We start from the raw sequence: 27,025 nt of genomic DNA, 5'->3' as shown, positions 1-27,025 counted from the left end.
CGCAAAGTATGCCGGGTAACTTCTTGTTGTGAACGTGTGCGCGTGGGCCTCCCAGAATGCCTTGGGGATTATAAATTCATATAAAATAACATTATTTTGCATGTATATAAGTGAGTAAGCATATATTTTGAAACTTGTGCAGTCCTGTAGTATAGTTACATATTTTCGGTTGAACCGTGAGTGACGTAGGCATTTGGGCCGATGGCCTCCTGTTAGTTTGTGATGTGCGATACTACTGATTTTCTTTCCGACTGAGTAAAATTCAGGCTGGTATCTGTGGTACCGATCCATTACCAATGCTTTTGTGCAAATGTGTCATATTTTTAAAAAGTAGTGTATTTCATATCAAAGCATAAAGAATAGAATATATTTAAAATCACTGATTAATTACATAAATTTATTTAAATAAATGACTGCTGTAGCGTTTTTTGTATCCTTGTTAAAACATATCAAGAACATAATTAAAATAGTACAACCACTACGAGGACTTTATTCGCAACTCGCACATGACTCCGTTTACGATCGGTCATCACTTCGACGGGCAAACATTTCGTACAAACATTACCTCAAAAGACTGAAGTATCAATATTTTGCTTTGAAAATCGATTTTAGAGGATGAAGAGTTGTATCGATCCGCGCATTGCTAATGTGTGAGTAAGAACGTAAATATCAAACTGATTCACTGCATATGTAAAAAATCACAAATCCGCAAATTAGTGGGATGACGGATGCTGAATCACGAATACGGGAGGATCCACAATGTATTAAAATCACATGATGTTGTGTTAAAACCATTTTGGCAGCTCGGAGGATTGACTCATAACACATAACAATGGCTCACTTTATGCTTTTAACTTAAGTTAAAACCAACTAAACATGAGCTAAAACCAACAGCGCAAATTCAAAATTTGTCTGGAGTTTCAGAGTGGAATGACATGTTATGGAATTTAATGAAAGACTACATTAAGTGGAAAAACCAAATCATGTGGACAGTTTGTTGGAGGACACAAGGGGGCCGAAGGGGGCAGGGGTGACTATGACCTCTCTAAACATCTCCATTCTGCTTTGGCAAAGCTTAACAAGTTTTGCCCTTCATTTGCTGTTCAAGAACACGCAAGACAAAAACCGTACGCATGAACTCAACACATAACTGTTTAACCAATTGTCTACCAACATTCGGATTAAAAGCAGTGAGGTCTTGACCCAGGTGGAGGAGTTCAAGTACACCTCCTTGGTGAGCTGTCCGAGGCATGCCCATCCAGGAGGAGATCCGGGGTAGACTTGGGACATGCTGGAAGGATTATGTCTCACAGCTGACCAGGAAACACCTTGGGGGTCCGACCGGGAAGTCTGGACTTCCCCACTGAAACTGCTCTAATGTAGACTTAGATTACCGTGGACAGCTTAAGTTGGAACGATGAAGGATAAAATGAAGAACTGGTTACATCACAGCATTGATGTCTGATGGCTGGCAGCAGGTTTGAATGAATCTGTGAAATAGAGCCATTCTTCATGGCTCTATTTTAATCTGTACCACGATGTGCATTGTGTTATAAAAAATGGGAAGGGTTTATAGATAAAACCATTCAAGGGTTTTTACTGCACTGTGGGAAAATTGAGCGTCTGCTGGAGAATGTCAACCGCAACCTCCCAACAGGAAACCGAGATATTAAATGTCATCATTACAAACAAGTCAGACTCCGACAACTTTAGGACCAGATCAAGGGTGGGCACATTTTTGGACTTGTTTAAAATGGAAACCAAATGCGGGACAAGACATGGAAGCATTTGCGGGTTTCTGGGCATGCCCTCTGTGACTAGTGACTTAGTACACGATTCACTTCACAGTGGCTCATCAGAACTCCAGTCAGCGAAAAGAAACAAGTTTCCCATCACTACAGCCATTTTGTGGAAATGACAGTCACATGACAACCACTCCAAAATGTTGTGTAATCTAGGCTGACCGTATTTTGATTTCCAAAAACCAGGACACTCGGCCCGGCAATAAGATACTCAAAATGATACTTGAAGTTTACTCAAAGAAGACACAAGAGTGTGTATGAGCGTGCGCATAGGGGTGTGTTTGTGCGTAGGAGCGTTTATGTGCGTGTGTGTGGGTGCGTAGGAGTGTGTATGTGCGTGCGTGTGTGTATTTTTATTTATTTATTTATTTTAGTTATTTATTTGGGGGGGGCATACAGGGGTTTGCTCCGTGGGGTCAGGTGCTGGGCGATACATCTCTGCCGCCCGTGCCTCCGCCGGGTGGGTGGAGGGTGTGCCTCCTGCATCCCTTGGCGGGGCGGCCCTGTGTCGGGGGTCGGGCGGGGGTTGGCCCGGGGCGGGCCGGGCTCCGCTCCCTGGGGGTGGGGGTGGCGGTGGGGGAGAATTGGCGCTTCCGGCGCGGGCGGGCTTCTTTCCGGCTGTGGAGGCGTCTCTGGGCCTGCCGGTTTGTGGCCCCCGGTACCCGTCTGCCTTTGTGGGGTGTGATCTCTCGCTGGTCTCGGGGGTTGGCAGTCCTCCGGCCCGCTGGCGCCCTGTCCTTGGCTGGGATTACCTCTCTTCGGCCCCTTACTGGTCTTCCCGGGGGGGGGGGGCTCTCTGGGCTGGCTCTTGGGGCACTGTTCTTTGTGCTGCCTGCCCCTATGGGCCTGGTGGCCTTCTGGCGGCCGGGGCCCGGCCTTGCTATTTGGGGCGGGGCTCTCTGGGAGGTGGAAGGCGGCCCCTTTCCTTTCATGCACTCTCAGTGACAATCACACGCCCACACATTCCTGCACCTTTATATATATATGAAGTCTTCCTTACATACAGAGATACCTGTACATATGCACACTCACAGTACATACGTACTTCCCCACATTACTCACTGAGTTATCCAGGGTGTTATTATGTTGTTGGTTTTATTACAGCGACGGTGATTTCAGCAGTATGACTATATATATATATGTGTGTATGTGCGGTATATATGTGTGTATATATATATATATATATATATATATATATATATATATGTATATATGTATTTATGTATGTGTATGTATGTATGTATGTGTGTATATGTATTTTTTTTTTTTTTACAATGATGTGCATTACAGTAACTTTGATTCTATTCACTATCATGGATAATCATTTCATTACTACAGTTATGTGTGACTGTTTCAATGCGGTATTATCATGGTGATCACTATCATAATTCATCATTTCATGACTGCTATTGTGTGCGACTGTTTCAATGCAGTATTGTCATTGTGATCACTGTCATAGGTCATCATTTCATGACTGCTATTATGTCTGATTGTCATTGACAGCTTTGTCATTGTGGTTGTTGATATTGATTTGTCCTTTATCCTTGTTCGTCTTTATAGTTGTCACGGACATTTATTTGCTGATGTCGTTCGGTATGTTTCTGTTGTTCTGTCACAATTGTTGTTGTTGCTGCTGTTGTCCTTGTCTCTTGTCTCTCTTTTTTTTGTTTTTGTCCCCTCTCGCCCCCCCCCCCTTTCCTTTTCTCTTCTTCTCTGTCCCCTCCTGCTCCGGTCCGGGCGCAAGAAAAAAAAAAAAAAAAAAAAAAAAAAAAAAAATAAATAAATAAATAAATAAATAAGAAAAAAAAAAAAAAAAAAAAAAAAAAAAAAAATCAAAGAAGACACAAATTCCAATGAAAGAACATAAACCTTTATATATAAATGGCTCCGAAAACAGAAGAAAAAACAAATGCTTGAGACGTTTAACTCTTTTGCTTTTTCTTTAGGCTTTGGCAGCACTAATTCAACAAGCTGCTCACTCGGCAGCCTCTCAGGCAATACGTCACATGCAGCAGAGCGCCCTAATGCCGCTCTATTTAATGGCCCAAAACAGGACATTTTCATTACTTTCTGGAAAAAAAAACCCTAGAATGGCCAGGTCAGGATGTGAAAACAGGACATGACCTGGGAAAATAGGACGTTTGGTCACCCTGTGTAAACGTTACTTAGGGACTTAATGAGTTTGAGTGGAGCACAAAGCTGTATACGGCCCATTTTACTATATTTAAAGTAATGGTGACACGTGTTAGACGCACGTGTCACCATGGATTCTTATGTGTTAAATTCAATGTTAGCACAGAGCAAAAGAGGATAAAATGAAGCTTTGTACTCCACTCTCCACTTAGGTGTATTTTTTTCTGCTCCATTTTCATTATTAACACATTACATGCTCAATAGAGGCTTGAATTAGTGTTAAGCATGGGCTCGGGGCACAGCTGAAAGTATTCCAACCTCTTAACGCACAGTGAATGTACATGCTTATTTAGAGATTTAAAAAGAGAATGTATTTATTAAAAAGCCAGACACGTCACTGACCATGATTATGCTGGGACAGACCCTGTGGGACACACATCATATACTTTTTTTTAGCAGAATGTGCGCACAACTGAAGAGACTAATCAAATGCTATTATTGCCTTTGTTGCAATGGGACCTCGTTTTCATCCATTCCAACATGGTTGCGGTGTTTGCCATGCAGCGTGCCAACTAGCTTATCAGGGCCTATTAGTGGCTCTGTGTCTTATTCAAAGACACATTGTCTCTGGAGGAAAGGAAGGTTGAACCGATAACCTTCCACGTTCCATAGACACCCTAACTGCTTAATCATGCTGGCCAAATATACACTGATGACATAATTAGTCAGCAATTAATGCCACTGACACATTCTTTCAACAACTTAGGTAACATACTGTACACACCAGGAAGACCACAGGACAGTCACTCAAAATTGGAATGGTCAGTTGTACAATTTGTAAGGTTTTAATGGGGGAAAAAAAAAAAATGTGCCGAAGAAAGACTGAGCTGTCATCATGTGTGATGTCAACAAACCTGGCAAGACCTCACCAGAGCCGAGCCCCACTATTATCAAAGGATGACCACTGCTTGTGTTTTACCTTGGCTTTTTGGCAACGCTAGGACGAGAACAAGAACCTTCCTAAACGGGAGTAGACAGGAAAAGGTTGTGACCATTGAGATGAAACACCAGAATTGGACTTGCATCGCTTTGATTTGATTTGACTGCACTTATAGCCTTACGAAAGCTGGCAGTGTAGAAGATACAGTATAGACAGAATATATATGAATATTTTCAACATCAAAAATCACCTTTGTTCAGTCATTTTCTCCTTGGCTCACACTAAGAAAACTATTACAATTATGAGACATTTTAAAACGGAATAACTTCTAAACCCTGGGAAATTTTGCTGAAAAAATATACTGTATATCCGAAAGGTCTTCGTATCAAAATAAAAAGCAGATGTTGGTACGTGTGAATCTTCTCATTCGCCCAAGTCATTGTATTCTCAGGGCATTGAATCAATTGTAAACAGACTGTTCAGGCTGTCTTGAAAGATTTTTCACCTCTCATCAGTTCATGCTCGACTAGTCTGGGGACTAGGATCCTAAGATCTGAGGACTACGATCCTCAGACTAGGGCTATCCTGCCTTGTCAGACTAGTGTTTGCCCTAGTCGTTGAGCATGCTCGGATGAGAGGCGAAACGTCTTCAAAGACGCAGCAGTCCAGTTGCGGTCGATTGAGAATACTTACTTACTGCAGATATAAATACTTACATATCTATGTGACCTGGTAAGTATAAATGCTGTTTGTTCATTGAGTTTAAGTGGCAGAGGAATGGTACTTTTACCAGCCGGGTTTTTCACATTAGTCTTTTGTTTAGGAAATTATTCATGACATATGCTGGTGATGTCATCATGAAATTGTCTGTACCAGGAAGGCTACACATAGAAAGCTCTCTGCAGACTGATATCTGAGTAACGGTACAGCTCAAGTTTGAAAAAATGTTTGTTTGCCCCCTTCCTGATTTATAATTTTTTTGCGTATTTGCGCGTATTTGTCACACAAATGTTTCAGATCATCAAACAAATTCGAATATTAGTCAATGACAACACAACCGAACATAAAGTGCAGTTTTTAAATTAAACTTTTTATTACTAAGGGAGAAAAAATATCCAAACCTACATGTCCCTGTGTGAAAAAGTGATCGCCCCTAAACCTAATAACTGGTTACGCCACCCTTAGCAGCAACAACTGCAATCAAGCGTTTGTGATAACTAATGACTCTCTTATAGCTAAGCGGAGGAATTTTGGCCCACTCATCTTTGCAAAATTGTTGTCATTCAGCCACATTGGAGTGTTTTCCAGCATGAAGCGCCTTTTTAAGGTCATGCCACAGCATCTCAATAGGATTCAGGTCAGGACTTTGACTAGGCCACTCCAAAGTCTTCATTTTCATTTTCTTCAGCCATTCAGAGGTGGACTTGCTGGTGTGTTTTGGATCATTGTCCTGCTGCAGAACCCAAGTTGCTTTCAGCTTGAGGTCACCAACTAATGGCCCGGCATTCTCCTTCAGTACTTTTTGGTAGACAGCAGAATTCATGGGTCCATTTATCACAGCAAGTCTTCCATGTCCTGAAGCAGCAAAACAGCCACAGACCATCACACTACCACCACCATATTTTACTGTTGGTATGATGTTCTTTTTGTTCAGCAGTGGTTTTTGTCTTGGAACTCTGCTTTGGAGGTCCAGTTTCCTAGATGGTGGAGTTTGAACTTAACTGAGGCAGGTGAGGCCTGCAGTTCTTTGGATGTTGTTGGGGCTTGGACTCTTGGATGAGTCTTTGCCACGCTCTTAGGGTAATTTTGGTTGGCCGGCCACTCCTGGGAAGGTTCCATGTTTTTGCCATTTGTGGATAATGGCTCTCACTGTGGTTTGCTGGAGTCGCAAAGCTTTAGAAATGGCTTTATGACCTTTTCCAGATTGATAGATCTCAACTAATCTCAGTTAAGTTATGTTTTAACAGGCGGCAATCACTTTTTTCACACAGGGCCATGTTCAACGTTTCATTTTAGCTGATGTTCTAGAGTTGTGGACATGTGTTTATAACCATAACCATAGCAACACAAAAACCCAGGAAGTCCCAGTGCCTTGATCCTGCGTTTTTTAAAAGGTTAAATATAAAAAATTAAATACACAGTTGAGAGTAAAACAGCGCCACCCGGTGGATCTTGTTGGCTAATTACCCTAATGCAGAGACAACAGTGATCTATTTACTTTATCGGCGCCTCAGCAAAGCTACTTTTCAAATGAGATGCATTATTTGTGTGTTGTTCTGTTCTGTCCGATTCGTCTGTGTTGTGCTCACATTTACGTAAATTCACGCACGCATGAATCTCCTCCACATACTGTATTACCCTAGAGGCTTCATGTACCCTTATTGCACCGCACATCCCATATGTTTTTTCCATCTGCCCAGACCTTTATTCCCTCAACTCTACCATCTTATTCCTCCAGAAGCAGATGAACACAATCAACATGGGTCAAGCACTCCCTGCTCAGCGAGAATGGCATTTAAAGTTCTAAATTGTTTGGAAGGCAGAAATAGAGCCGCAATTTTAATAGGTTAATATATGCATGTATGTCTTCAAAGCTGCAACAATCAAACTTAGAATGATTGTTCAAGGAGCGATTCATCTTGTTGCGGAGTGCCTAAGAGCTGCAACGATGTCCGAACAAAGTTGACACCACCGGTATTCGCTCAACTCATCAAAAAGTGATGCTTGGTAACTGGCTCTTAATGTGACATGATGATGCTAATAGAGCTTTGATCCCACTGGGTCAAACCGTGACACACTGCGGCTCGGGCATGGTGCCAATCATGCTAACACAAGAAAACCATTGTGGCTTCACCAGGACTGCTGCAGTGCATTGCAGATGAAGCAGCAGATATCCACTCTGCTGCTCTGCAATAAAGGCTGTGGCTATTATTCGATAGAGGCCACATCAATCTGCACAGTGTGGTTTAAGCAGGGAAGGAAGCCAGACGACAAAATGGGGCTGGATTGCATTTATATGTACAGTATATTTTTATGTAGCGTCTGATTTTCCAGCCAAATAATTGAATGTGATAAGCACTGAAAGCAGGGAAAAACATTGGACATGAACAGAGTTCAAGAATTTAGAAGTCAAAAACAAAGAAATTTATATAAAGCAAAATGTAGTGTCCCCACAGAGCCTGCCGCTCTTTTCAAACTTTAGCATTGTAGTTCCAACTAAACATGGTAATGGTTTAATTTTATTTGAACATGTATACAAGTTACAATGGAATTCATCACATAGTTCAATTCGCAGTTCCACACGTCGAAAAGGAGTAGGAAGAAGTAAAGTTTATTTAATCCGACCCCTCGTCCATTCCACGTCAATTGCAATACATTTATTCACTTACTGTATTCCGGTGTAGTCTTTACCAATTAATACATCGGAAAATGTTTTTTCCTCAATCATCATAAATCACATTAGTATAATAATAAATAAATAATCCGTTTAAATAGACATAACTGAACTTAGTCGTAATAATAGGCGAGCGCTGACAATGAACTCGCAAAAATGAAGAGTAATGAGTGCTGTAGTGATGAGACATAGCATTTTGTACAAAGTGGTTCAAAACTCTTCTTCCTTGTACTTTGCGAACATCAACTGTTTGTATTGTTTCTGGAAATCGCCCATCTTGGTGCATTGTTTGGGTTCTTGACTCAATCCGTTCCATAAATTGATTCCACATACAGCGTTTAGCGTTGTTCTCGCATATACCTGTAAGTGTTTTAAGTTTAGTTTCTCCCTGAGATGTTTTGCAACTATTAAAGAGACTAGCATCCAACAGATGTGCGGTATCTTTTAGCTTGATTGAAAAATTCTGTTCATTTGGAGCTGTTAATACATGCAATTATATATAATCCTGTCCTGCCATTTCTTTCTGTTCATAACATACAGTAAAAATGGTCATATTTCAGGCATAGTTGCAAATGGTCATTAATCACGATTACCATATTTTCCAGACTATAAGTCACATCAGTTAAAAAATGCATCATGAAGAGGAAAAAAACATATGGACTGGACTATAAGTCACATTTAGTTTGACAAAATGAATGACCAAGAACAGATATTTAATGTGGAAAGACAAGTTATTCAACTACACTATAGAACACAACAGACTGCATTGGTGTCTGGTATTTTAACACATTAACAGTTATTCAGCTATGCAATGGCATAAAGTACATACCTGGGAGGCTGAATGGGTTAAAATGACAACTACCACCAGGGCATGGTGACGTAACTGCACTATTGACAGCATGTTGTTCAAGCACCCAACAGTGGACTTATTTTTCCAGCTTTGGCCATCTTGCTTTCAGCCAGCAGTTATTTTCGTGAGAGTAGCCTATGCTTTTGGTCCGCTGGGATGTTTTCAGCTTCCAGGAACTGTGTACAGATTAGGAATGCTCCGATCGATCGGCCACCAATCAGTATCGGCCGATTTCCGTAAAAAAAAAAATCACGTGATCAGCAGATAAAACACCAGCGACGCTGATCACAAAGCCGATCACCTGTGGCGATCACTATTGCATTCCGCAGCGACCATTTCATGCAGTGGAGTGTCTTGACCTAACTAACATTTTTGGCAGCGTCGTCCTCTCATTTATTTCAAAACAAAAACAACCATGTCTACTGGGTGGAACCTAACTGCTAAAACATGCCGTGAAAAATAGCTGACGAGGGTAGCCGTTAAAAAGCTTTAATTCGGCATTTGAGTAACAACGCTTGACGGAGTATGGTGAGTTTGGAGGCTCACGGTCATGGCAGCTAATGATTATCGGTTTTGGAATCGGCAACATACAATCCTGATCAGAGCATGCCTAGTACAGATCCTTGCAACACGGGGCCGTGCATTATCAGTCTGCAACGTGAGGTCATGGGCATGGATGAATGGCATAACAATGCACCTCAGGATCTCATCACGGCATCTCTGTGCATTCAAAATGGCATCAATAAAATGCACCTGTGTTTGCTGTCTATAAAATACGCCTGCCCATGCAGGCCACCATCCGTGAGTTTGGCCACAATAAAAGGCCTCTCCAAAATATGCAGTTTAACTGTATTTCTCTAGTTATCTCAAATATTGTTCACAAATCTGTTTAAATCTCTGTTAGTGAGCACTTCTCCTTTTGCAGAGATAATCCATCCCAACCACCTCACAGGCATAGCTTATCAAGAAGCTGACTAGACAATAAAAGGCCACTCCAAAATGTGCAGTTTTATCACACGGCACATTGCCACATAAGTTGCAAGTGTTGCAGGAACGTGCAATAGGCATGCTGACTGCAGGAATGGTGAGAGGCGGTGAATTGACAAGTCATTTCTCAACCACAATCTCTAAAAGCGTTTCAGACAATTCAGCAGTATATCCCATCGGCCTCACAACCATGTGTAACCATACAAGCTCAGGACCTCCACATCCAGCATCTTCACCTCAAAGATCATTTGAGACAAGCCACCTGGACAGCAACTGCAGCAATTGGTTTACATAACCAAAGCATTTCTGCAGGAACTGTCAGAAACCGTGTCAGGGAAGCTCATCTGCATGTGCATGTGCTCATCGTCCTCCCATCTACCTTTCGATCACAGGTGATAAGCGGATGGCAGCTAGCCGGTTGGCGGCTTACTTGCTTGCAGCTAGCGCAAGATACTAACATAGCGGTCATTATCTTTACTCAGTGCTTTCCCTTGTCGAAGATCTCCCTTGGTTTATAAGAAGTTGGTCAAAACCAGTTTATCGTCTAACCCAATTCAGCTAAAACATTTATAGGTAAGAGATTTAATGTGGTTTTCTGATTCTGTGGGAACAAATTATTAAAATACCAAACAAACATGTCGACTGGCTTCCCAGATTGGAGTGTGTTCAACCAAAAAGGTTCCACTCCAGTGGTAGTTATGAATCATGAGGAGACTGAAGAAATATATGCAGCATTTGCATGCAGCCATGTAGTGCACCTGATTGAATGCAAATATAGATTTGTTTTGTGCTTGCACACTATTATATAATACAATTTTATAAAATGAAATTTTTGAACCATAAACGGAGTTGCTCGCTTCCAGAAAAAATAGTGAAACAACAGCTACAGCAACTGTTTTAATGAGCAGAAATGCCAAATCCAAAGGACGAGGTCAAGCTGCAACTTGGAAAAGGTCAAGTTGCCACTGAAAACCAAAACCCAAGAGAGAACCAAAAAGTAACTGAGCACAGACAAGACAACATGTATGTTTTTAACATGAAACTAAAACATGATCAGCGATATGGGCGCGGCTTTGGGCCACAAATCACGTATCACCGTTGCAAAGAATTGTCCCACGACAGTCGTCCTTCGTTTGTCGCGTTTAAAAGGTTTCCTATTTAAAAAAGCAATATTTTCGTAGTTTGAGCCTAGAAAATCTGTTTATGACCCTCAAAATATGTTTTTTTTTAACATTATTAGAGCCCTTTAGGCATGAAATAACACCCCTATAGTCACCTATACACTTCATTCATTCATTCATTCATTCATTTCCTATGTCGCGTGTCCTCATTCGGGCCGCGGGGGTATGCCGGAGGATATCCCAGCTATCTTTGGGCAAGAGGCGGGATACACCCTGGACTGGTCGCCAGCCAAACACAGGGTGCGTATAGACAAACCAATTCACACACACATTCATCTGTATGGGAGAAAATCAGAGTTATGGTAGACATCATAAAAGAAAATAAAACATATAAGACATAATATAGACTCAAACGCATTGGGAGAGTCACATCATCACCGAGTACTTCCTGGCCGTTGTCTCATCAATGTAACATTACTGACACCTAGTGATCAGTGTAGAATACTAAATATCATCCTAGATGGCCCTGTGTGGAAAACGTGATTGCCCCCTAAACCTAATAACTGGTTGGGCCACCCTTAGCAGCAACAACTGCAATCAAGTGTTTGTGATAACTTGCAATGAGTCTCTTACAGCGCTGTGGAGGAATTTTGGCCCACTCATCTTTGCAGAATTGTTGTCATTCTGCCACATTGGAGGGTTGTCGAGCATGAACCACCTTTTTAAAGTCATGCCACAGCATCTCAATCGGATTCAGGTCAGGACTTTGACTATGTCATGCTTCCATTTATCACAGCAAGTTTTCCAGGCCCTAAAGCAGCAAAACAGCCTCAGACCATCACACTACCACCACCGTTTTTTACTGCCTGCATGATGTTCTTTTTGTGAAATGCGGGGTTATTTTTACACCAGATAAAATGGGACACACACCTTTCAGAAATTTCAACTTTTTTCTCGTCAGACCACAGAGTATTTTCCCAAAGGTCTTGGGGATCTTCAAGATGTTTTCTGGCAAAATTGAGACGAGCCTTAATGTTGTTTTTCTTCAGCAGTGGTTTTCATCTTGGAACTTTGCCATGCAGGCCGTTTTTGCCCAGTGTCTTTCTTATGGTGGAGTCATGAACACTGATTAAGTGAGGCAAGCGAGGCCTGCAGTTCTTTGGATGTTGTTGTGGGGTCTTTTGTGACCTCTTGGATGAGTTGTCGCTGCATTTTTGGGGTGATATTGGTTGGCCAGCCACGCCTGGGAATGTTCACCACTGTTCCATGTTTCCGCCATTTGCTGATAATGGCTCTCACTGTGGTTGGCTGGAGTCCCAAAGCTTTAGAAATGGCTTTATAACCTTTACCAGACTGATAGATCTCAATGAATCTCAGTTAAGTTATGTTTTAACAGGGCAGCAATCACTTTTTCAGACAGGGCCATGTTTGGATATTTTTTATCCCTTAATAATAAAATGTGTAATTTAAAAACTGAAAAACCTGGAAAAAAAAAGGACTCGGGAAGGGGCAAACACCTTTTCACACTACTGCATGTACTTGTAAATTATAATTACACACACATTGTGAAGTTCTCTTGAACATGAATAAAGTGCTATCTTACACACAACCACCAACCTATGAAAATACTGTAATGTGTTCCATGATGAAGACATGCATAGCCAGGCCTTTGTCTTTGAATGGGTGAGTATGTCTTCTGACTGCCTAATAGTTGTATTTTAGCTCACGTTGTGCTTGAAAATGCTTAATTTAGCCCCAAAATACATAAACATGCTTAAATATACATTTTTAGACTAACAGCAGGCTGCATACAACCACAAAGAGGCAGTGGATAGGGATGACTGTGCAATGTGGGCTGAAGTTTTCATCCTTGGTACTTTTAACACACTGAGTGCACGTTAGCAACACAATGTGGTGACAGAGCAGCTGCCATTGATTGTAAAAGAACAATTGCTTCCATGACTGATGATTATGCCGGATCCTGACAGTGAATTTCAAGCCGTCCAATAGTCAAAAATGAGAACAGCAGGCACCTGTGTGTGTGTGTGTGTGTGTGTGTGTGTGTGTGCGTGTGCGCCGTAACACAAACTGCAGCTATCCTGTGGCGAGCTCATGTTCACTGCAAACCATTTGGAAACCATTACAATCATTACCTGTGTGGGCTATGAGGCTGATGGCAGTGGTTACCAGAATGATGCATAGTACATCATGACTCCAGGTGGCGTTATCTCGGTTAGTGCGGCGAGGCAGACACTAAGGTTACTCAGAGAGCACAGCATTCAGTGGTTTCAATTATTCCTTATTGTTACACCCATTGGATTTACTAACTCCCTCGCATAAAATGCACAGCAGCTCGTGGATCTTTTCGGTAATAGTTCTACCATCATTATATTTGACTGCGGGGCCCAGTTTATCCGATATTTACCTCTTGCATTATATCCTTTCAGCGTTTTTTTTTTTATTTTATTTTTTAATCTCACTGTAAAATGTAGTTTAACACAGCCAAGATCAGGTACGTCAATCTGCAGTCCTGTTGTGCCAGCGTAGATATGTTAAGAAGTTAACCTCTTAAACTCTGGGCCATTTTGCTCAAAATAAGATGTGATGCATATGTTTGAATTGAGAAATGGGAAACAAATAAACGAGCGTGCATAACGACCACTCTCTGCACCATCACCGCGTCTGAATAACCGCTCGCTGCCGCCGTTGGGTCACTTTAAACGCCTACTCCCTCCAGGTCAGAGCCAGTCCGAGCCCGCCAATATTGCCACTGTATCGACGCCATATGCGGCCCGCAAACGACCCCCGACCCCCGGCCCCCCTGTGCTATGCATACTCAATGTGGAAATAATTCAGTTCAAATTTAGCATGAACGTGCACATTTGCATTAAGTCTAAATGTTGTTTTTTTCAATGCATAGCCTACCTATGACCTGCCACTTCTGTTAAGGCATCCTTGCCTTAATTCTACTGCCAATATTTTGTTTTTCCCCACGCACATTGATTTTTTCTTCCATCATTGTACACTTATTGTCAAGCTTGGAAATGAGTATAAATATACCCTTCCACGCTCTACAAGTACTGTTTGACAGGATCAGGATTGCTACCTACAGACATAACTAGGCTTTTCTCCTTTTTTGCCTTACATCCGAGCGTAATCCTAACTCAAATAGAATTAGCTCTAGACGGGGGCTGTAAAGGTTTACTCAGTGTATCGACTTCATGGCAAACAGCGGGGGCAGATTAGCTGCATGGAGAAGGGTGATCAACTTTGGCGTCGAGTGAATCCACACCATCACAATACGACACAGACCATTGAAAATCAAAAGGTCGTCTATTTGTCTTACGACGGAGAGCACTGAGGCCGAACCGAAATGAAAAAAGAAAGCAAGTTCACAAGAATAGACAGTTTTATTTTGTTATTGTGCCCTATACTGTTTTTTTGCGGTTGCGGACACTGCGAGACTTTTTTTCTGTTGTGTTCCACAAATCTCCATTCAACGGCTAGAACTTCCAGTACTGCATTCCTGCCTCGTCCTTCCCCCGGAGCCGCTATCACAGCCTCATATGTTTTTGTAGTCATTATCTCATGCATAGCTTCCCCTTTTATACTCGTCTTCGCTCACTTCTCATTGCTCCGCACCTGCTGCCCTTTTTGTCAAAGCTTTCTTTTTTTGTTGTAGAGTTTTATTCACGGTGCACTTGTTGTATTTTTTTTTTCCTCCCCTGCACCAAGTTTTCTGCAATTTACCTCTGTTTTGTATGCTTGCCTCTGAACTTTTGTTCTCTTTGTGAGCAAAGACATTAAAAGACATCTCTGTCTCACCCATAACCGAAACGCTCCGAAAAAAAAAAGTTGTCAGGAGTGAATGTCAAAATTCTTTCACAAACCTAAACCTCTCGTCTCTCTCTCTCTCTTGAAATCTGCCATAAACAAATCAAGTAATATTATGTACAGTAATCCCTCGTTTATCGCGGTTAATTGGTTCCAGACAAGACTGTGATAAGTAGGATTCCTTATTTATACATTGAATATTTTGTAGTTACGGCATAGAAAACCTGTTTACGACCTTCTAAATGTGGGTTTTAATATTATTAGAGCCCTCTAGGCATGAAATAACACCCCGAAAGTCACCTTTACACTCGTATTACCCAAAATAGTAGACATAATAAGACAAAATAAGCCATGTAAGACACAAATAAGCTCGTGTGTGTTTCTGTAAATGTGTTACAGTGCTGAGGAGCTGACTGGGGGTTCAGAGTTGAGTTTTAGCTTGGCGTGGGTTACGGCCGCCAGGGCCGTTTCTCACTAAGGGCCAAGGGTAGGCAACCCGCGGCTCTCACTTCCAAATGCGCAAACCTCACTATCTGACGTGTTGGCATCGCTTAACACGAGAATACAACAACATTTATAAGTCCAAAAAGAGGAAAAGCATAATAGGGCCCCTTTTTAATATGTTTTTTGAAAGTCAAAACAATTGTTGATCATCCAAGAAGCCCATTAGAAAATATCCTAAAAAGAGGCAATTTGTATTGTTTCTCCCGACCGGTTTCCTATGCAGATCCCTTTGCTTCTGGTGCGGGGCGGAGCAACGAGACAAACCTCACCAGATTGTTCCTCGTCCTCGTCTTCCACGCTTCACGTTACCACGCCAAGTACTGTGTGCTTCGTATCTCATTCTCATTCATAATGGTCCAGTATTTTTGTTTGCGAAGCTTAATTATCCCACTGATTACTCGTCTTTCCGACATCCTCGTTGCTCCGCTTCTATTGCCTGCCAATTTTTTTGACTTACAGCTTTTTGGTTAGTTCTTTTGCGTCGCCTCACTTTTTGGGTGTTTGCTGGCGCCCCCTTTTTTCTACTGTATATAGCTCATCGCCTTACCGAGTCATGTGTTTCATGGTGTTGAAAGCAGGGTGCTACATGCATATATCATGATAGAGCACATCAATTATTTATAAACATGCCGTGTTAACAGATTGCACCTAGAGGGTCCACTGACTAAATCTGTTCTTCACATTGGGAGACAAATAAGGCGCAAGCATCAGTGTTTATATTGATTAAAATGAAATGACTCCTGACTCTTCTCATCCATGCACTTTACTATCATCAAGGGCATTTTCTTATACACCCTCCATTTAACTGTCGCATTGCTGAGACATTAAAATATAGCAAGCGGCAAGAGTGCAGTACATTATGTATTCTTTTTAATGACCCTTCGGCCTTTCTATCAATATGCATGCCGTTAAAATAAAAGGGGGATAAGGAGTATACACTCGTGTGTGTAGACTGATTTAGTGTAGGCTTGAAAAATAGCCGCAGTTGTCATTCCATAAGTGATGAAGAAGCGTGTGTTACACACCTCTTCCATTCCCTTCCCCTTTGTATCGTTCACTTGATTCTACATCATCACAGTTATAGAAAATCCCTTCAGCAGCGTGGCTACTTTGCAATCTTAAGAGGATTTATTTTTTTTCCTGATTATGTCAGCATCGCATATGTACGGAGCCCCCTAGGGGACATGGGGGAAAATAATTGTGACGGGTATCGTTTATCGTGGTCGGGTCTGGAACCAATTAACCGCAATAATGGAGGGATTACTGTGTGGCTAATCAATGTATTTCCTTTCAAGTACCAGAGATGTGTTTCCAGCAACACAAGCTTTATTGTATAAAAGACGATCCGGACAACCATCACGGATCATTGATAACTTGTTGCTGTAGTTACGATATCACCTTTATACTAGGGTTGTCACGCGATCTTGCAACGGTCTCGTGCGCACTACGCCTGCGAGAATAATCATTAAATTAATTCATCGTACAATAAATGAAAATGAACTCCAAAATATTGCCATGTGGATGCGAGTCTGTTTTCCTCGTCTCCTCGTCTCCGGATTCACTCTGTGCATTGGTTTCAGCACCTTGGCGCGTTTGTTCCATAGAACAAAACCATGAACGGAGTGAGCCCTTTTTGTTAGTCATTCCGTCTCTTTGTCTTGGTGGGTGGAGGCGGGGCCGCTCGCATACACACAGAGTGCTGTGTCTGAGTCTGTTTTCCTTGTTTCCGGAGTCACTCTGTGCATTGGTTTCAGCACCTTGGCACGTTTGTTCCATAGAACAAAACCATGAACGGAGTGAGCCCTTTTTCTTAGTCATTCCGTCTCTTTGTCTCGGTGGATGGAGGCGGGGCCGCTCGCATACACACAGAGTGCTGTGTCTGAGTCTGTTTTCCTCGTCTCCGGAGTCACTCTGTGCATTGGTTTCAGCACCTTGGCGCGTTTGTTCCATAGAACAAAACCATGATGGGAGTGAACCCTTTTTGTTAGTCATTTCATCTCTTTGTCTCGGTGGGTGGAGGCGGGGCCACTCGCATACACACAGAGTGCTGAGTGCCCCGTCGTGAGGGGCAATGCAAGATGACGTCGTAGAAATTGAATTAGTAGATGATTAGCTGACGGTGGCGTGTCGCGGAGCTTCACATAGTTTAGAAAGTTTTGCGAGATAACGTAAAACTTGGCGAGATCGCACAAAAGTTTTGTGTTATCTCGCAAACATTTTTTTTTTTTTTTTACCGATCAAATTATTTTCCAACATGTCCCCTTGGGTGCTCCGTACATATAAAAATCTGAGGAGAGAATCATCTAGTGCAGGGGTGTCCAAAGTGTGCCCCGGGGGCCGTTTGCGGCCCGCAGCTCATTTTTTAACGGCCCGCCGAATAGTCTCCAAATTGTGCTTCAACACAAAGCTGAATGTAATGCATCTTTTAAATATGGTGGTACCATGGTTAGCGTCACTAATCCATTCCGTAAGGTCGGACTTTAACCAAAACATACTCATAACCAAATCAAGTTTTCCTATCAGAAATAATGCAAAACAAATTAATCCGTTCCAAAAAGCCAAAAAAACACATATTTATAGTTTTACACTCACTCGGACACCACCTTTTGTGCTTTGCTATGTCTTGAATTCAAAAGTGTTCCTCGCCTTCTTTATCCAAATGGTGGCAACTTTCTTTGGCTCCACTGTGGCTTACTTTGCAGCCGTGATGTATAAGAAAAGCAGGTACTTGTCCCGTAGCTTTGTTAGTTAGTAAAGAACTACACGGTCAATTCCCGACGACGTCATAGATGGGCAGCATTGACGGCCCATGGTTGTTTTTGTATTGGCCCTCGGCACATTCTAAAAATACGATTAAACAAAAAAACAGCAAAAATTAAACAAAATAGTGATTTTACATTTACATGATCAAATATTATGAGAGTAAAGTTATAATATTACGAGGAAAAAAAAAGCAAAAAAGTTTAAAAAATTTAAGGAAAAATATGAGAAACAAACAGAATAAAGTTTAAATTTTTGCAAAGTTTGGTCAGGGGGAAAAAGTTGTAATATTACAATAATAAAGTCAAAATATTGTTAACAGGAAAAAAAAACGTATAGGAAGAAAGTTAAAATGTATTTTAAATGCAAAATAATGCATTGCAAGAAGAAAAAGTTCAAACTAATAATACACTTTGTCACTGATAACACAAAGCTAAGATGCAGGCTGTTTTGGAAAATGTAAAAGTGGCCCCTTTTTTTATTTTTCGGTACGTGGCCCTCGGTGGAAAAGGTTCGGACATCTTGAACAACATTCGAGTTATGAACATTTCATATGATTATTGTGACGAAAACACGACAATACTCTTCAAATGCGACCATAGTCTTGTTTTTAAATTGAAATTCATTAACAAATCGCATACCCTTTCATCCATCAATTACACCGGGCTGGTTTTTGTGTGTTGAATAAGTAGGTAGCAAAAGGCAACGAATATCAAAGTTACTGTTCGTGCGTCTTCTTTTTTGAACACACACAAAGCGTTGCTTTGGAGAATATGCAAAACATACAAAGCTCCAAAGTGTTTTAAGTAAACAATCTGCCATGACTGATTGTTGTTGGACCTGCATCAAGTAAATGACTGAATCCAAAAGCCGCAAAACGAACTTGTGAACAGATGAGGACAATTTGTTCATTTTTAGAGAGGTGATTTTATATATTTTTTTATTTATCACGTGTCCCCTTCTTTTCAACAACCCCCTAGGTTAGCAACCGCTCTTCTGATGTGTTATCGTTCCCAAACAGGCCCAATATGGTGTACATTCAGTAAGGCTGTGCCAAATGAGTTGTCTCCTCGTACAGAAATGACCGGCTGCCCTTTTTATTGTACAGCGTCTTTTCTATACCGCTTGTCCTCATCAAGGTCACATGAAAGCTGGAGCCTATCCCAGCTGCGAGAGATGGGGCGCACCCTGAACTGGTAGACAGTCAATGGCAGGGCATGTAGCGCTGCATGAACAACACATCTAATGGACTACGACATTTAAGGAGAAAAAGCACATCTTATGCCACTCCTTCCTAAAAAGGGTCAGGCCCACATTGCTCAGCAAAAATGTCACCATGTCTCAGCAAAAATGTCACCAAGATTTACATCACCGGGTGAGAATTGTGTTTAAACAGCAGGAGGGCATCAGCTATTGACAGGCTGACGTGAAGCCACATCAATTTATTACAGTAATCCCTCGTTCATTGCAGTTAATTGGTTCCAGAAACGACCGTGATCAGTGAATTTCTGCAAAGCAGGATTCCTTATTTATGAATCAAATATTTTCACAGCTAAAGCATAGAAAAACTTGTTTACGACCTTCTAAATACAGTTTTTAACATTATTAAAGCCCTCTAGACATGAAATAACACCCCTATAGTCGCCTTTACATTCATATTATCCAATATAGTAGAGATAATAAAAGAAAATAAGACATATTAGACGTAAAAATAAGATGATAAAGATTGGGAGCGTTCCTTGTTTTTTTTTTTGTTTTTTTTTATGTCCGGTTCCTGTACAGTACTTCCTGCGGTGGCTATTGTTTCATCAATGTAACATTCATGACTGACACCCAGTGACCAGTGTAGAATAATACATATTATCACATCTTTGAATGCGTCTTCTGAATGCCTTACATTCGTATTTTTAGTTCATTTAGCTACTTTTATGCTTGAAAATGCTTAATTTATGCAAAAAATACATACAATTTGCTTAAATGTGCACTTTTTTTGACTAATAGGCCGTGTTTTAACCACAAAAAAATGATGATTTATGAACTAATAACATTGGAAACATTGGAAGCGCAAAGTGCCGAGGGATGACTATATTATTATTATTATTATTATTATTATTCCGCCACATTTTTCGATGCTCAACTACTTCCATGTCTCAACCAATTGAAATAATTTAAAATGTTTAAATGTAGACACATTATAAAAAATAAAATAAAAAAACACATTTCCGTAAATTCCACATTTTTTGCTTCAACAACCATCCATCCATCTTCTACCGCTTATCCGCGATCGGGTCGCGGGGGTAGCATCCTTAAGCAGGGAGGCTCTCCAACGTGTCCTGGGTCTCGTTGAAAATGAATGGACATCGATTCGACCATTCCAAAGTCAAAACCTTCAGTTCATTCAGGACCTCCAGGCTATCTATTTTCCACATCCACTCTAAGCCCTAACCACGAACCCTATGTCCTAACCTTAACCCCTGATTCTAACCAAACTCTCAGATTTTCTTGGAATTTTATGGCTTCTCATTGAAACGAATGACAATTTTCCACATTTCTCAAACCGCTGCAACATCAGAACATTTAGGTAGGCAATTTCCCACAACCCCAAATTTACCACTTTCCCCGTAATTCTACATTTTCTGTACAGCATTACAGTTCAGCTTCAGCATTCACATGCAATTTCTACAGAAATCACCTTCTGTCCTTGCCTCAACTTGTTTTCATGAGCAAAGTCAGTCTCTATATGACAAGCAATGTCATTAAATGTAAGTAAAACTGAATTGGAACAAAGATGCGAGCGTCCTCATCACATACACACGAATGGGGAGCCGACAGTGCGCAGGGACAAATAACGCCGAGCAGTTTGTGAGAAGAACTGGACTCACGGGGACCAGTTGGGGGGGGTAAGTCACTGTTGATGCGCTACACTGCTGATGGGGATATCATACAACTTCATGTCAACAAATCCAAACTATCCCTTGAAGTATTAGCGACATATTCGCTGATTTTTTTATCGAAACATTACATCTAATAATCACAGATTTTATTTCTACAGCGCTTTCCAAGGTGCTCAAGTGCTTCGCAATGACACTCCTCGGCTACACACTGTATGTCTGATGGCTAAAAACATGCACAAGAAAGAACCCAAATAGCACTCAATGGCTGTCCTTGCATTGCATGTGTCTTGCAGAAATGTTAAATAAACTGTCCATTTTTGAATGCGTCCTAAAAACATCAATGAACTGCACTACTGAGAGCTAAATACGAGTTTTTAATAGGAGTCAATGAATCACCCAAGACTAGTGGACTATGAAAATAGCTGTTAGTTGCAGTAATTGTTACCAGTTTGCCCCGAATGTCCAACCACACAACTTCCCATGCATCTGCTTCCAGGTTATTTTTTTCCTCCATGTCTCTCACCCGGCAGCCTTCCAAGTAATAAACGTGGGTAACAATGTAACGTCTGCGTCAATAGGCCTCTTCAGCCTAACACCCAAGAGTCATATGGGATCAAACCCACATGAAAGCCCGGCCAATGATACTATAAGAGCTGAGCAACAATAGAACAATAATTAAAGCCTTGTGGATTTCCAACCACAGTCTCGCGCACACACACACAAACACACACTGTATATCACTCCCTCTAGTCATGCAGATTGAAAGAGCTCAGCTTGATGTTTGTCACGACAATACGCCAACCGCTCTAAATCTTGACACGCAAGCTACCTGCCATAGAATATGTAAGCCGCCATCTCAGTCCATTCGCAGTTAACGTATTTAAAACACTCTCATCCGCTCAGCAGCAGCTCGTTGGCTCAGGATCAACCAGCAGCAAACACAAAACGGGGAAATGCTTTCAAAATGCGCTATTTAACGAGGCGAGCGTGAGAATGCGCCTCATGCTGGACTGACTTTGGCACTTCATCCATCCTCTTTAGTTATCATGTAATTAATGTCTATAATGATCCTTTTTTTCCCCTTTTTTTTTGCCATATGAGTCCTTGATTAATGATTTCCCTGTATATTTCCTTGATGGCTTTAATCATGCCCAGTGTGGAGCTGGATTATTATCAGTTTGAGAGACAATTCATGCCAATTCATTAAGTATAAGAGTCGAATATCCAGTTTTCATGGGGCTACTGATCTGTGCATAAGTGCTGAAGAGAACTAAGTCATTTTTGATGAAAGGAAAATGTGTATACAGTAATCCCTCGTTTATTGCGGTTAATTGCGTCCAGACCTGGCCGTGATGAGTGAGTTTCTGCCAAGTAGGGCACCCTATTTATAAATAGAATATTTCCGTGGTGACAGCATCGAAAACTTCGAAATACGTCTTTTTAACATGATTAGAGCCCTCTAGACATGAGATAACACCCCTATAGTCACCTTTACACTCGTACCCAATATAGTAGACATAATAAGAGACAATGTAAGACATAAATAAGACTTGTGCTTGTGTGTGTTGCTGTAAATGTGTTCCAGTGCTGAGTGAGGGGGGCGGCCAGGGAGTTGAGTTTTAGCTTGGCGTGTGTTACGACTGCAACAGTAGCCCGTGTTAACAGATGATTGTGTCCGCTGTGAGATCATGCAAATTTACAACAAATGCCTGGTGCTTGTGTGTCTCACTGAACATTACAGTAACATTACTGACACCTAGTGACCAGTGTAGCATACTACATATCGTCACAGTGTCTTTGGGTGCGTTTTCTGAATGCCTTATTTGTGTTTTAATTCATTTAGCCATGCTTGAAAATGCGTAATTTGGGTCGGAAATGGGTAATATTTGCTTAACTAATCTTTTTTGATTAATTATATACTGTATTCAACCACGAAACAGCATGATTTATTGATTAATACTGTATTTTTGAACTGTGACAGAGTGAAGGCATAAAGTTCGAAGCGCGAAATGGCGAGGGATTACTGTATGCCACTTTGAATTGAACCAAAAATAAAATGTGAATTCAAAATAATTGAAAAAATGACATTCGTTACCATTTTTGCTATTGTCATCTTTCTATAGCAATGTTAAGGCTAAAAGGCCTATAGCAATAGTTTTCCTAGCTTGTTTTATATGAAATTATTGAAGAAATACACTAAGAAAAGTTGAACTGTGATATTTGGCACCCTATTAAAGCATTAGAATGAGCTTTAATATGGCAAAAAATAAGCTTATGGAAATTAGCCATACTGCCATTTTGGGGAAGCCTTATCCTGGGATGGTCACATGACAACCTCTCCAAAATGTTTCCTGTAGTCACTTTGGGGCTGAATGAGTCCAAGTCCAGCACAAAGGTGTTTCGGACACATTTAAAGCCTTGGATTCTTATGGATTAAGCCATTTAACGCTTGCTCTGATTTATTTATCACAACAAAAACTTTCTTTTTTTCACATTTTGTCCACACCAGTCTCGCATGACTGTCTGCTTCATCAAAACATCTTCTCATAAGGCTCTCCTTTTTCTTTACCTCTTCGGTATCGACATCCTCGCCGGTCTCGGCGGGTTCCGGCGCTTTCACGAACCACCACTGGATTTCCAAATAAACTGACGTGGTTCCGCTCTGGAAGGCGCACGCCATTTCTATGTTTTGTCCCTCTTTAACCGTCATGTTGGAGGGCAGATCGGTGAAGCGACCTGCGGGGAAGATGGAAGGGAGATGAGTGGGGAGTGTGGGAGTTGCGGAGATAACGAGAGAAGGGGATGGGGGGGGGGGAAAGCATTTTGTGGGTATAGTTTGCGGATGTCTGCTTGCAAATACATACGGGGGGGGGGGGGGGGGGGGAATCATTAAAAATGTAAAAGAAAATAAAATTTTAAATAACAAAATAAAGAAAAAGTGCTCATATTCATCAAAACACATCACACGCCATTGATTTAATTCATGCATATTGCAGCGTGCAACAAATAATTGCAGCGCACATAGTTGCTGCAGCAGCCGATATGAGTGCAAATTAAATTACTTCACACGCAAAAAAAAAAGCAGTCAGAGTAGAAAGTCGGGTCGTTGATGCGTTTCAGGACCTCGGACAGTGACATCAGTGGGGCCGAAGGCTCCTCTTTTGAAACACAAGGCGCATTTGTTTTGAGAGCAACATCTTTAGAATGACCACATCATCTTATAACTGCGTTTAAGACTGCGTGGTGCGTTCAAATGCTCGACTTCAAGCGATCACCAGTTGCATTTTTGTACTATTCCAAAAGAAACGCTTTTCAACCTGATGGCGTTGTGTTATTATTAGCTCACCCGTAAGACTTAATTATTTCCTCTCCCGTTTTGTACAAAAAAAAGAGGAAAAACACTGCGCACTTTTTCCTTTCCACTTTCTCACGGAATTCTTACCTTCAAAGGAGAATCCGAAATGCACAAAAAACCCAGCCAAGACGATAAATCCAGCGGTATCATGAGACGTCCACATGGTTGCAATGTTGAAGGTTTCTTTACATGCAAACGGGTTCGGGGGGGAGGGGGGCGGGAGCAAAAATCAAACGGTTTCTGCGTCGGTGCGTTTAAACGGCGGCTGCCGCAGGTTGAACATGCCGCAAAAGCAGTCGCTGCTGAAGTTCCTTCCCTGCTCTTGTGCGTCTTTTCTGTGTGTCCGCTGCAGCGGAGACCGTCGACTGCTTTGGCTCGACTCAAGTCTGCAAAATAAGAAGCGGGCTGGGGGGACTTGAGTGTGTGCAGCACCGGAGAGACGTCAGTCAGTCTGGTGAATCACTGTGCGGCGTTCATGCACCTTTACTGATGCGTCTACTCTTTCCGCCGGTTGTTTAAAGAAGACGTCACATTCAAACAGCTGCGTAGCTACATATTATAGTTTACAAACACACATATTCGCCTCCATGCACACTAATGCAACGACCTGGTTGAGTTGTGTTTATTTAAATGCTTCGGAATTCTGGTGTTCGTGAATGCACCTTGGCGTGGGTGTGATTGGTGGACAACCAGGAAGTGTGGAAGTGCTGGAAAGGTGCGCAAAAGTTGCTAATAGGTGTAAGGGTTGGCGATAAAGCTTAAATATAAAATCAGCATATTTGACATTAAGGAGAATAATGTCATTAAAAGTGAAATATTGTTTAATTCATACAAGTTGAAATGTGCTAAATGGACTATCCCAGGATACTGCTTCAGCGAAATGGCAGTGTGGTGGCGGTAAAGCTAGCTAACTTCCAAAAGTTTATTTTGGCTTTTGCTTTTGGTAATCATTAATCCGTCGCCACTTTGCGCTTTGAATTTCACGGCATCACTCAATCATGGATTTTTAAAAATATATGAATGAATAAATCATTGCTGTTTTGTAATTGAATAAGCCTATTATTTGTCAAAAAAATCCATATTCAAGCCAATTGTGTATATTTTTGACCAAATTAAGCTTTTTCAAGGAAAATGAACTAAAATACAAATATAAGACATTCAGAAGGTGTATTCCAAGACGTAATGATACGTAGTATTCTACACTGGCCACTGGGTGTCAGTAATGTTCGGTGAGACACACAAGGACCAGACTTGATCGCCACAACAGAAGCCTTTTATTGCAGGTTTGAATTGAATCCACTCAGATCCCCAAGCACCGGAACACATTTACAGCAACACACAAGAGCACAAGTCTTAATCATGCTTTGATGACTTCTTTTCTCTTATGGTTGCTTCTATATTGGGTAATACGAGTGTAAAGGCGACTATAGGGCTGTTGTTTCATGTCTAGAGGGCTCTAATAATGTTAAAACCCGTATTTAGAAGGTCGTAAACAGGTTTTCTGTGCTTTAACAGTGAAAATATTTGATTTATAAAGAAGGAATCCTACTTCGCAAAAATTCACTTGCCGCGGTCGGGGCTGGGACTAATCGCGGTAAACGAGGGATTGTGTGTTCACTCGGTCTGTGGTCTATCCCCAATTATTGTCATTAAAGCACAAATGGGTCTGGGTTCTTATGGGTCCGGGATGCTTGCTTGAGCAGTGCATGTTTCTCCGAAAAGCCAGCCCTGTTGCATTAACTGGGGAGGGGGACTAGACCAGCGGGGCAAGTGCAGCAAGTCATGAGTCATTAGGATAGAAAGGATCCTGCTGGAATGTTATTAGTCTCACGGGCAGACGGAGAACACGCCGTCCTTTTGCATTATGCACACACTGTACCACTCCGTGGATTTGTGGAAATCTATTCAGAGTACAATCTGGGAGCATCCATCTGGATAAATCACCTTTATTCTTTTATTAACAAAACTGACTGTAAGATGTGGTCATGTGAGGTCCACAGGCACAGATTTCAAGGTGTTTTGTTTTTTGTTTCTATGACAACATACGTTTTTATGGAGGTCCTTAGGAGACACGCTTTCATAGATTTATTTCTATGGAAAGAAGTTTTAATGTTTTGTGCAGGTTTGTGCCTCTGGATGCAGAGACCGAGGGACAATTGGGAAAAATCCTATCTTTAATGAACAGTTCACAAAGAGTGCAAGCTTCCACTGACAAAAATCAGGTACTCACAGTAGATAGGAATGAAAACACGATGGTGCACTGCTACGGTCCCTGTGGCAGTCATCTAGGGTAAGAGACGGGTAACAAAGGGACGGACGCAACTGATAACTCATTGAAATGATTATTTATTTTACAAAGAGGGTGATTGAAAAATATGGACTCTGAGCCCAGCAACAAAACAGGAAGAAGTAGTAGTAACTTAGCCTATACCCTACACTCATGATAAGCTG

At 41.5% G+C, this 27,025-nt stretch overlaps 1 protein-coding gene across 1 annotated transcript in view; it reads right to left on the bottom strand.

The window, feature by feature from the left end:
- Positions 1-25,090, bottom strand: part of vstm2a (V-set and transmembrane domain containing 2A) — a 101,978-nt gene extending 76,888 nt beyond the window's left edge. The window contains exons 1-2 of the mRNA XM_054764942.1: positions 24,662-25,090; positions 23,789-23,955 (exon numbers count right to left, since the gene is read on the bottom strand). Coding sequence (XP_054620917.1) covers positions 23,789-23,955; positions 24,662-24,737 — 243 coding nt within the window. The 5' untranslated portion in view covers positions 24,738-25,090. The remainder of the gene's footprint in view (positions 1-23,788; positions 23,956-24,661) is intronic.
- Between the last annotated feature and the right edge of the window lie 1,935 nt (positions 25,091-27,025).

The sequence above is a fragment of the Dunckerocampus dactyliophorus genome, chromosome 21 (assembly GCF_027744805.1).
Source record: "Dunckerocampus dactyliophorus isolate RoL2022-P2 chromosome 21, RoL_Ddac_1.1, whole genome shotgun sequence".
NCBI lineage: Eukaryota > Metazoa > Chordata > Actinopteri > Syngnathiformes > Syngnathidae > Dunckerocampus > Dunckerocampus dactyliophorus.
This window is presented reverse-complemented; position numbering and strand designations above follow the sequence as displayed.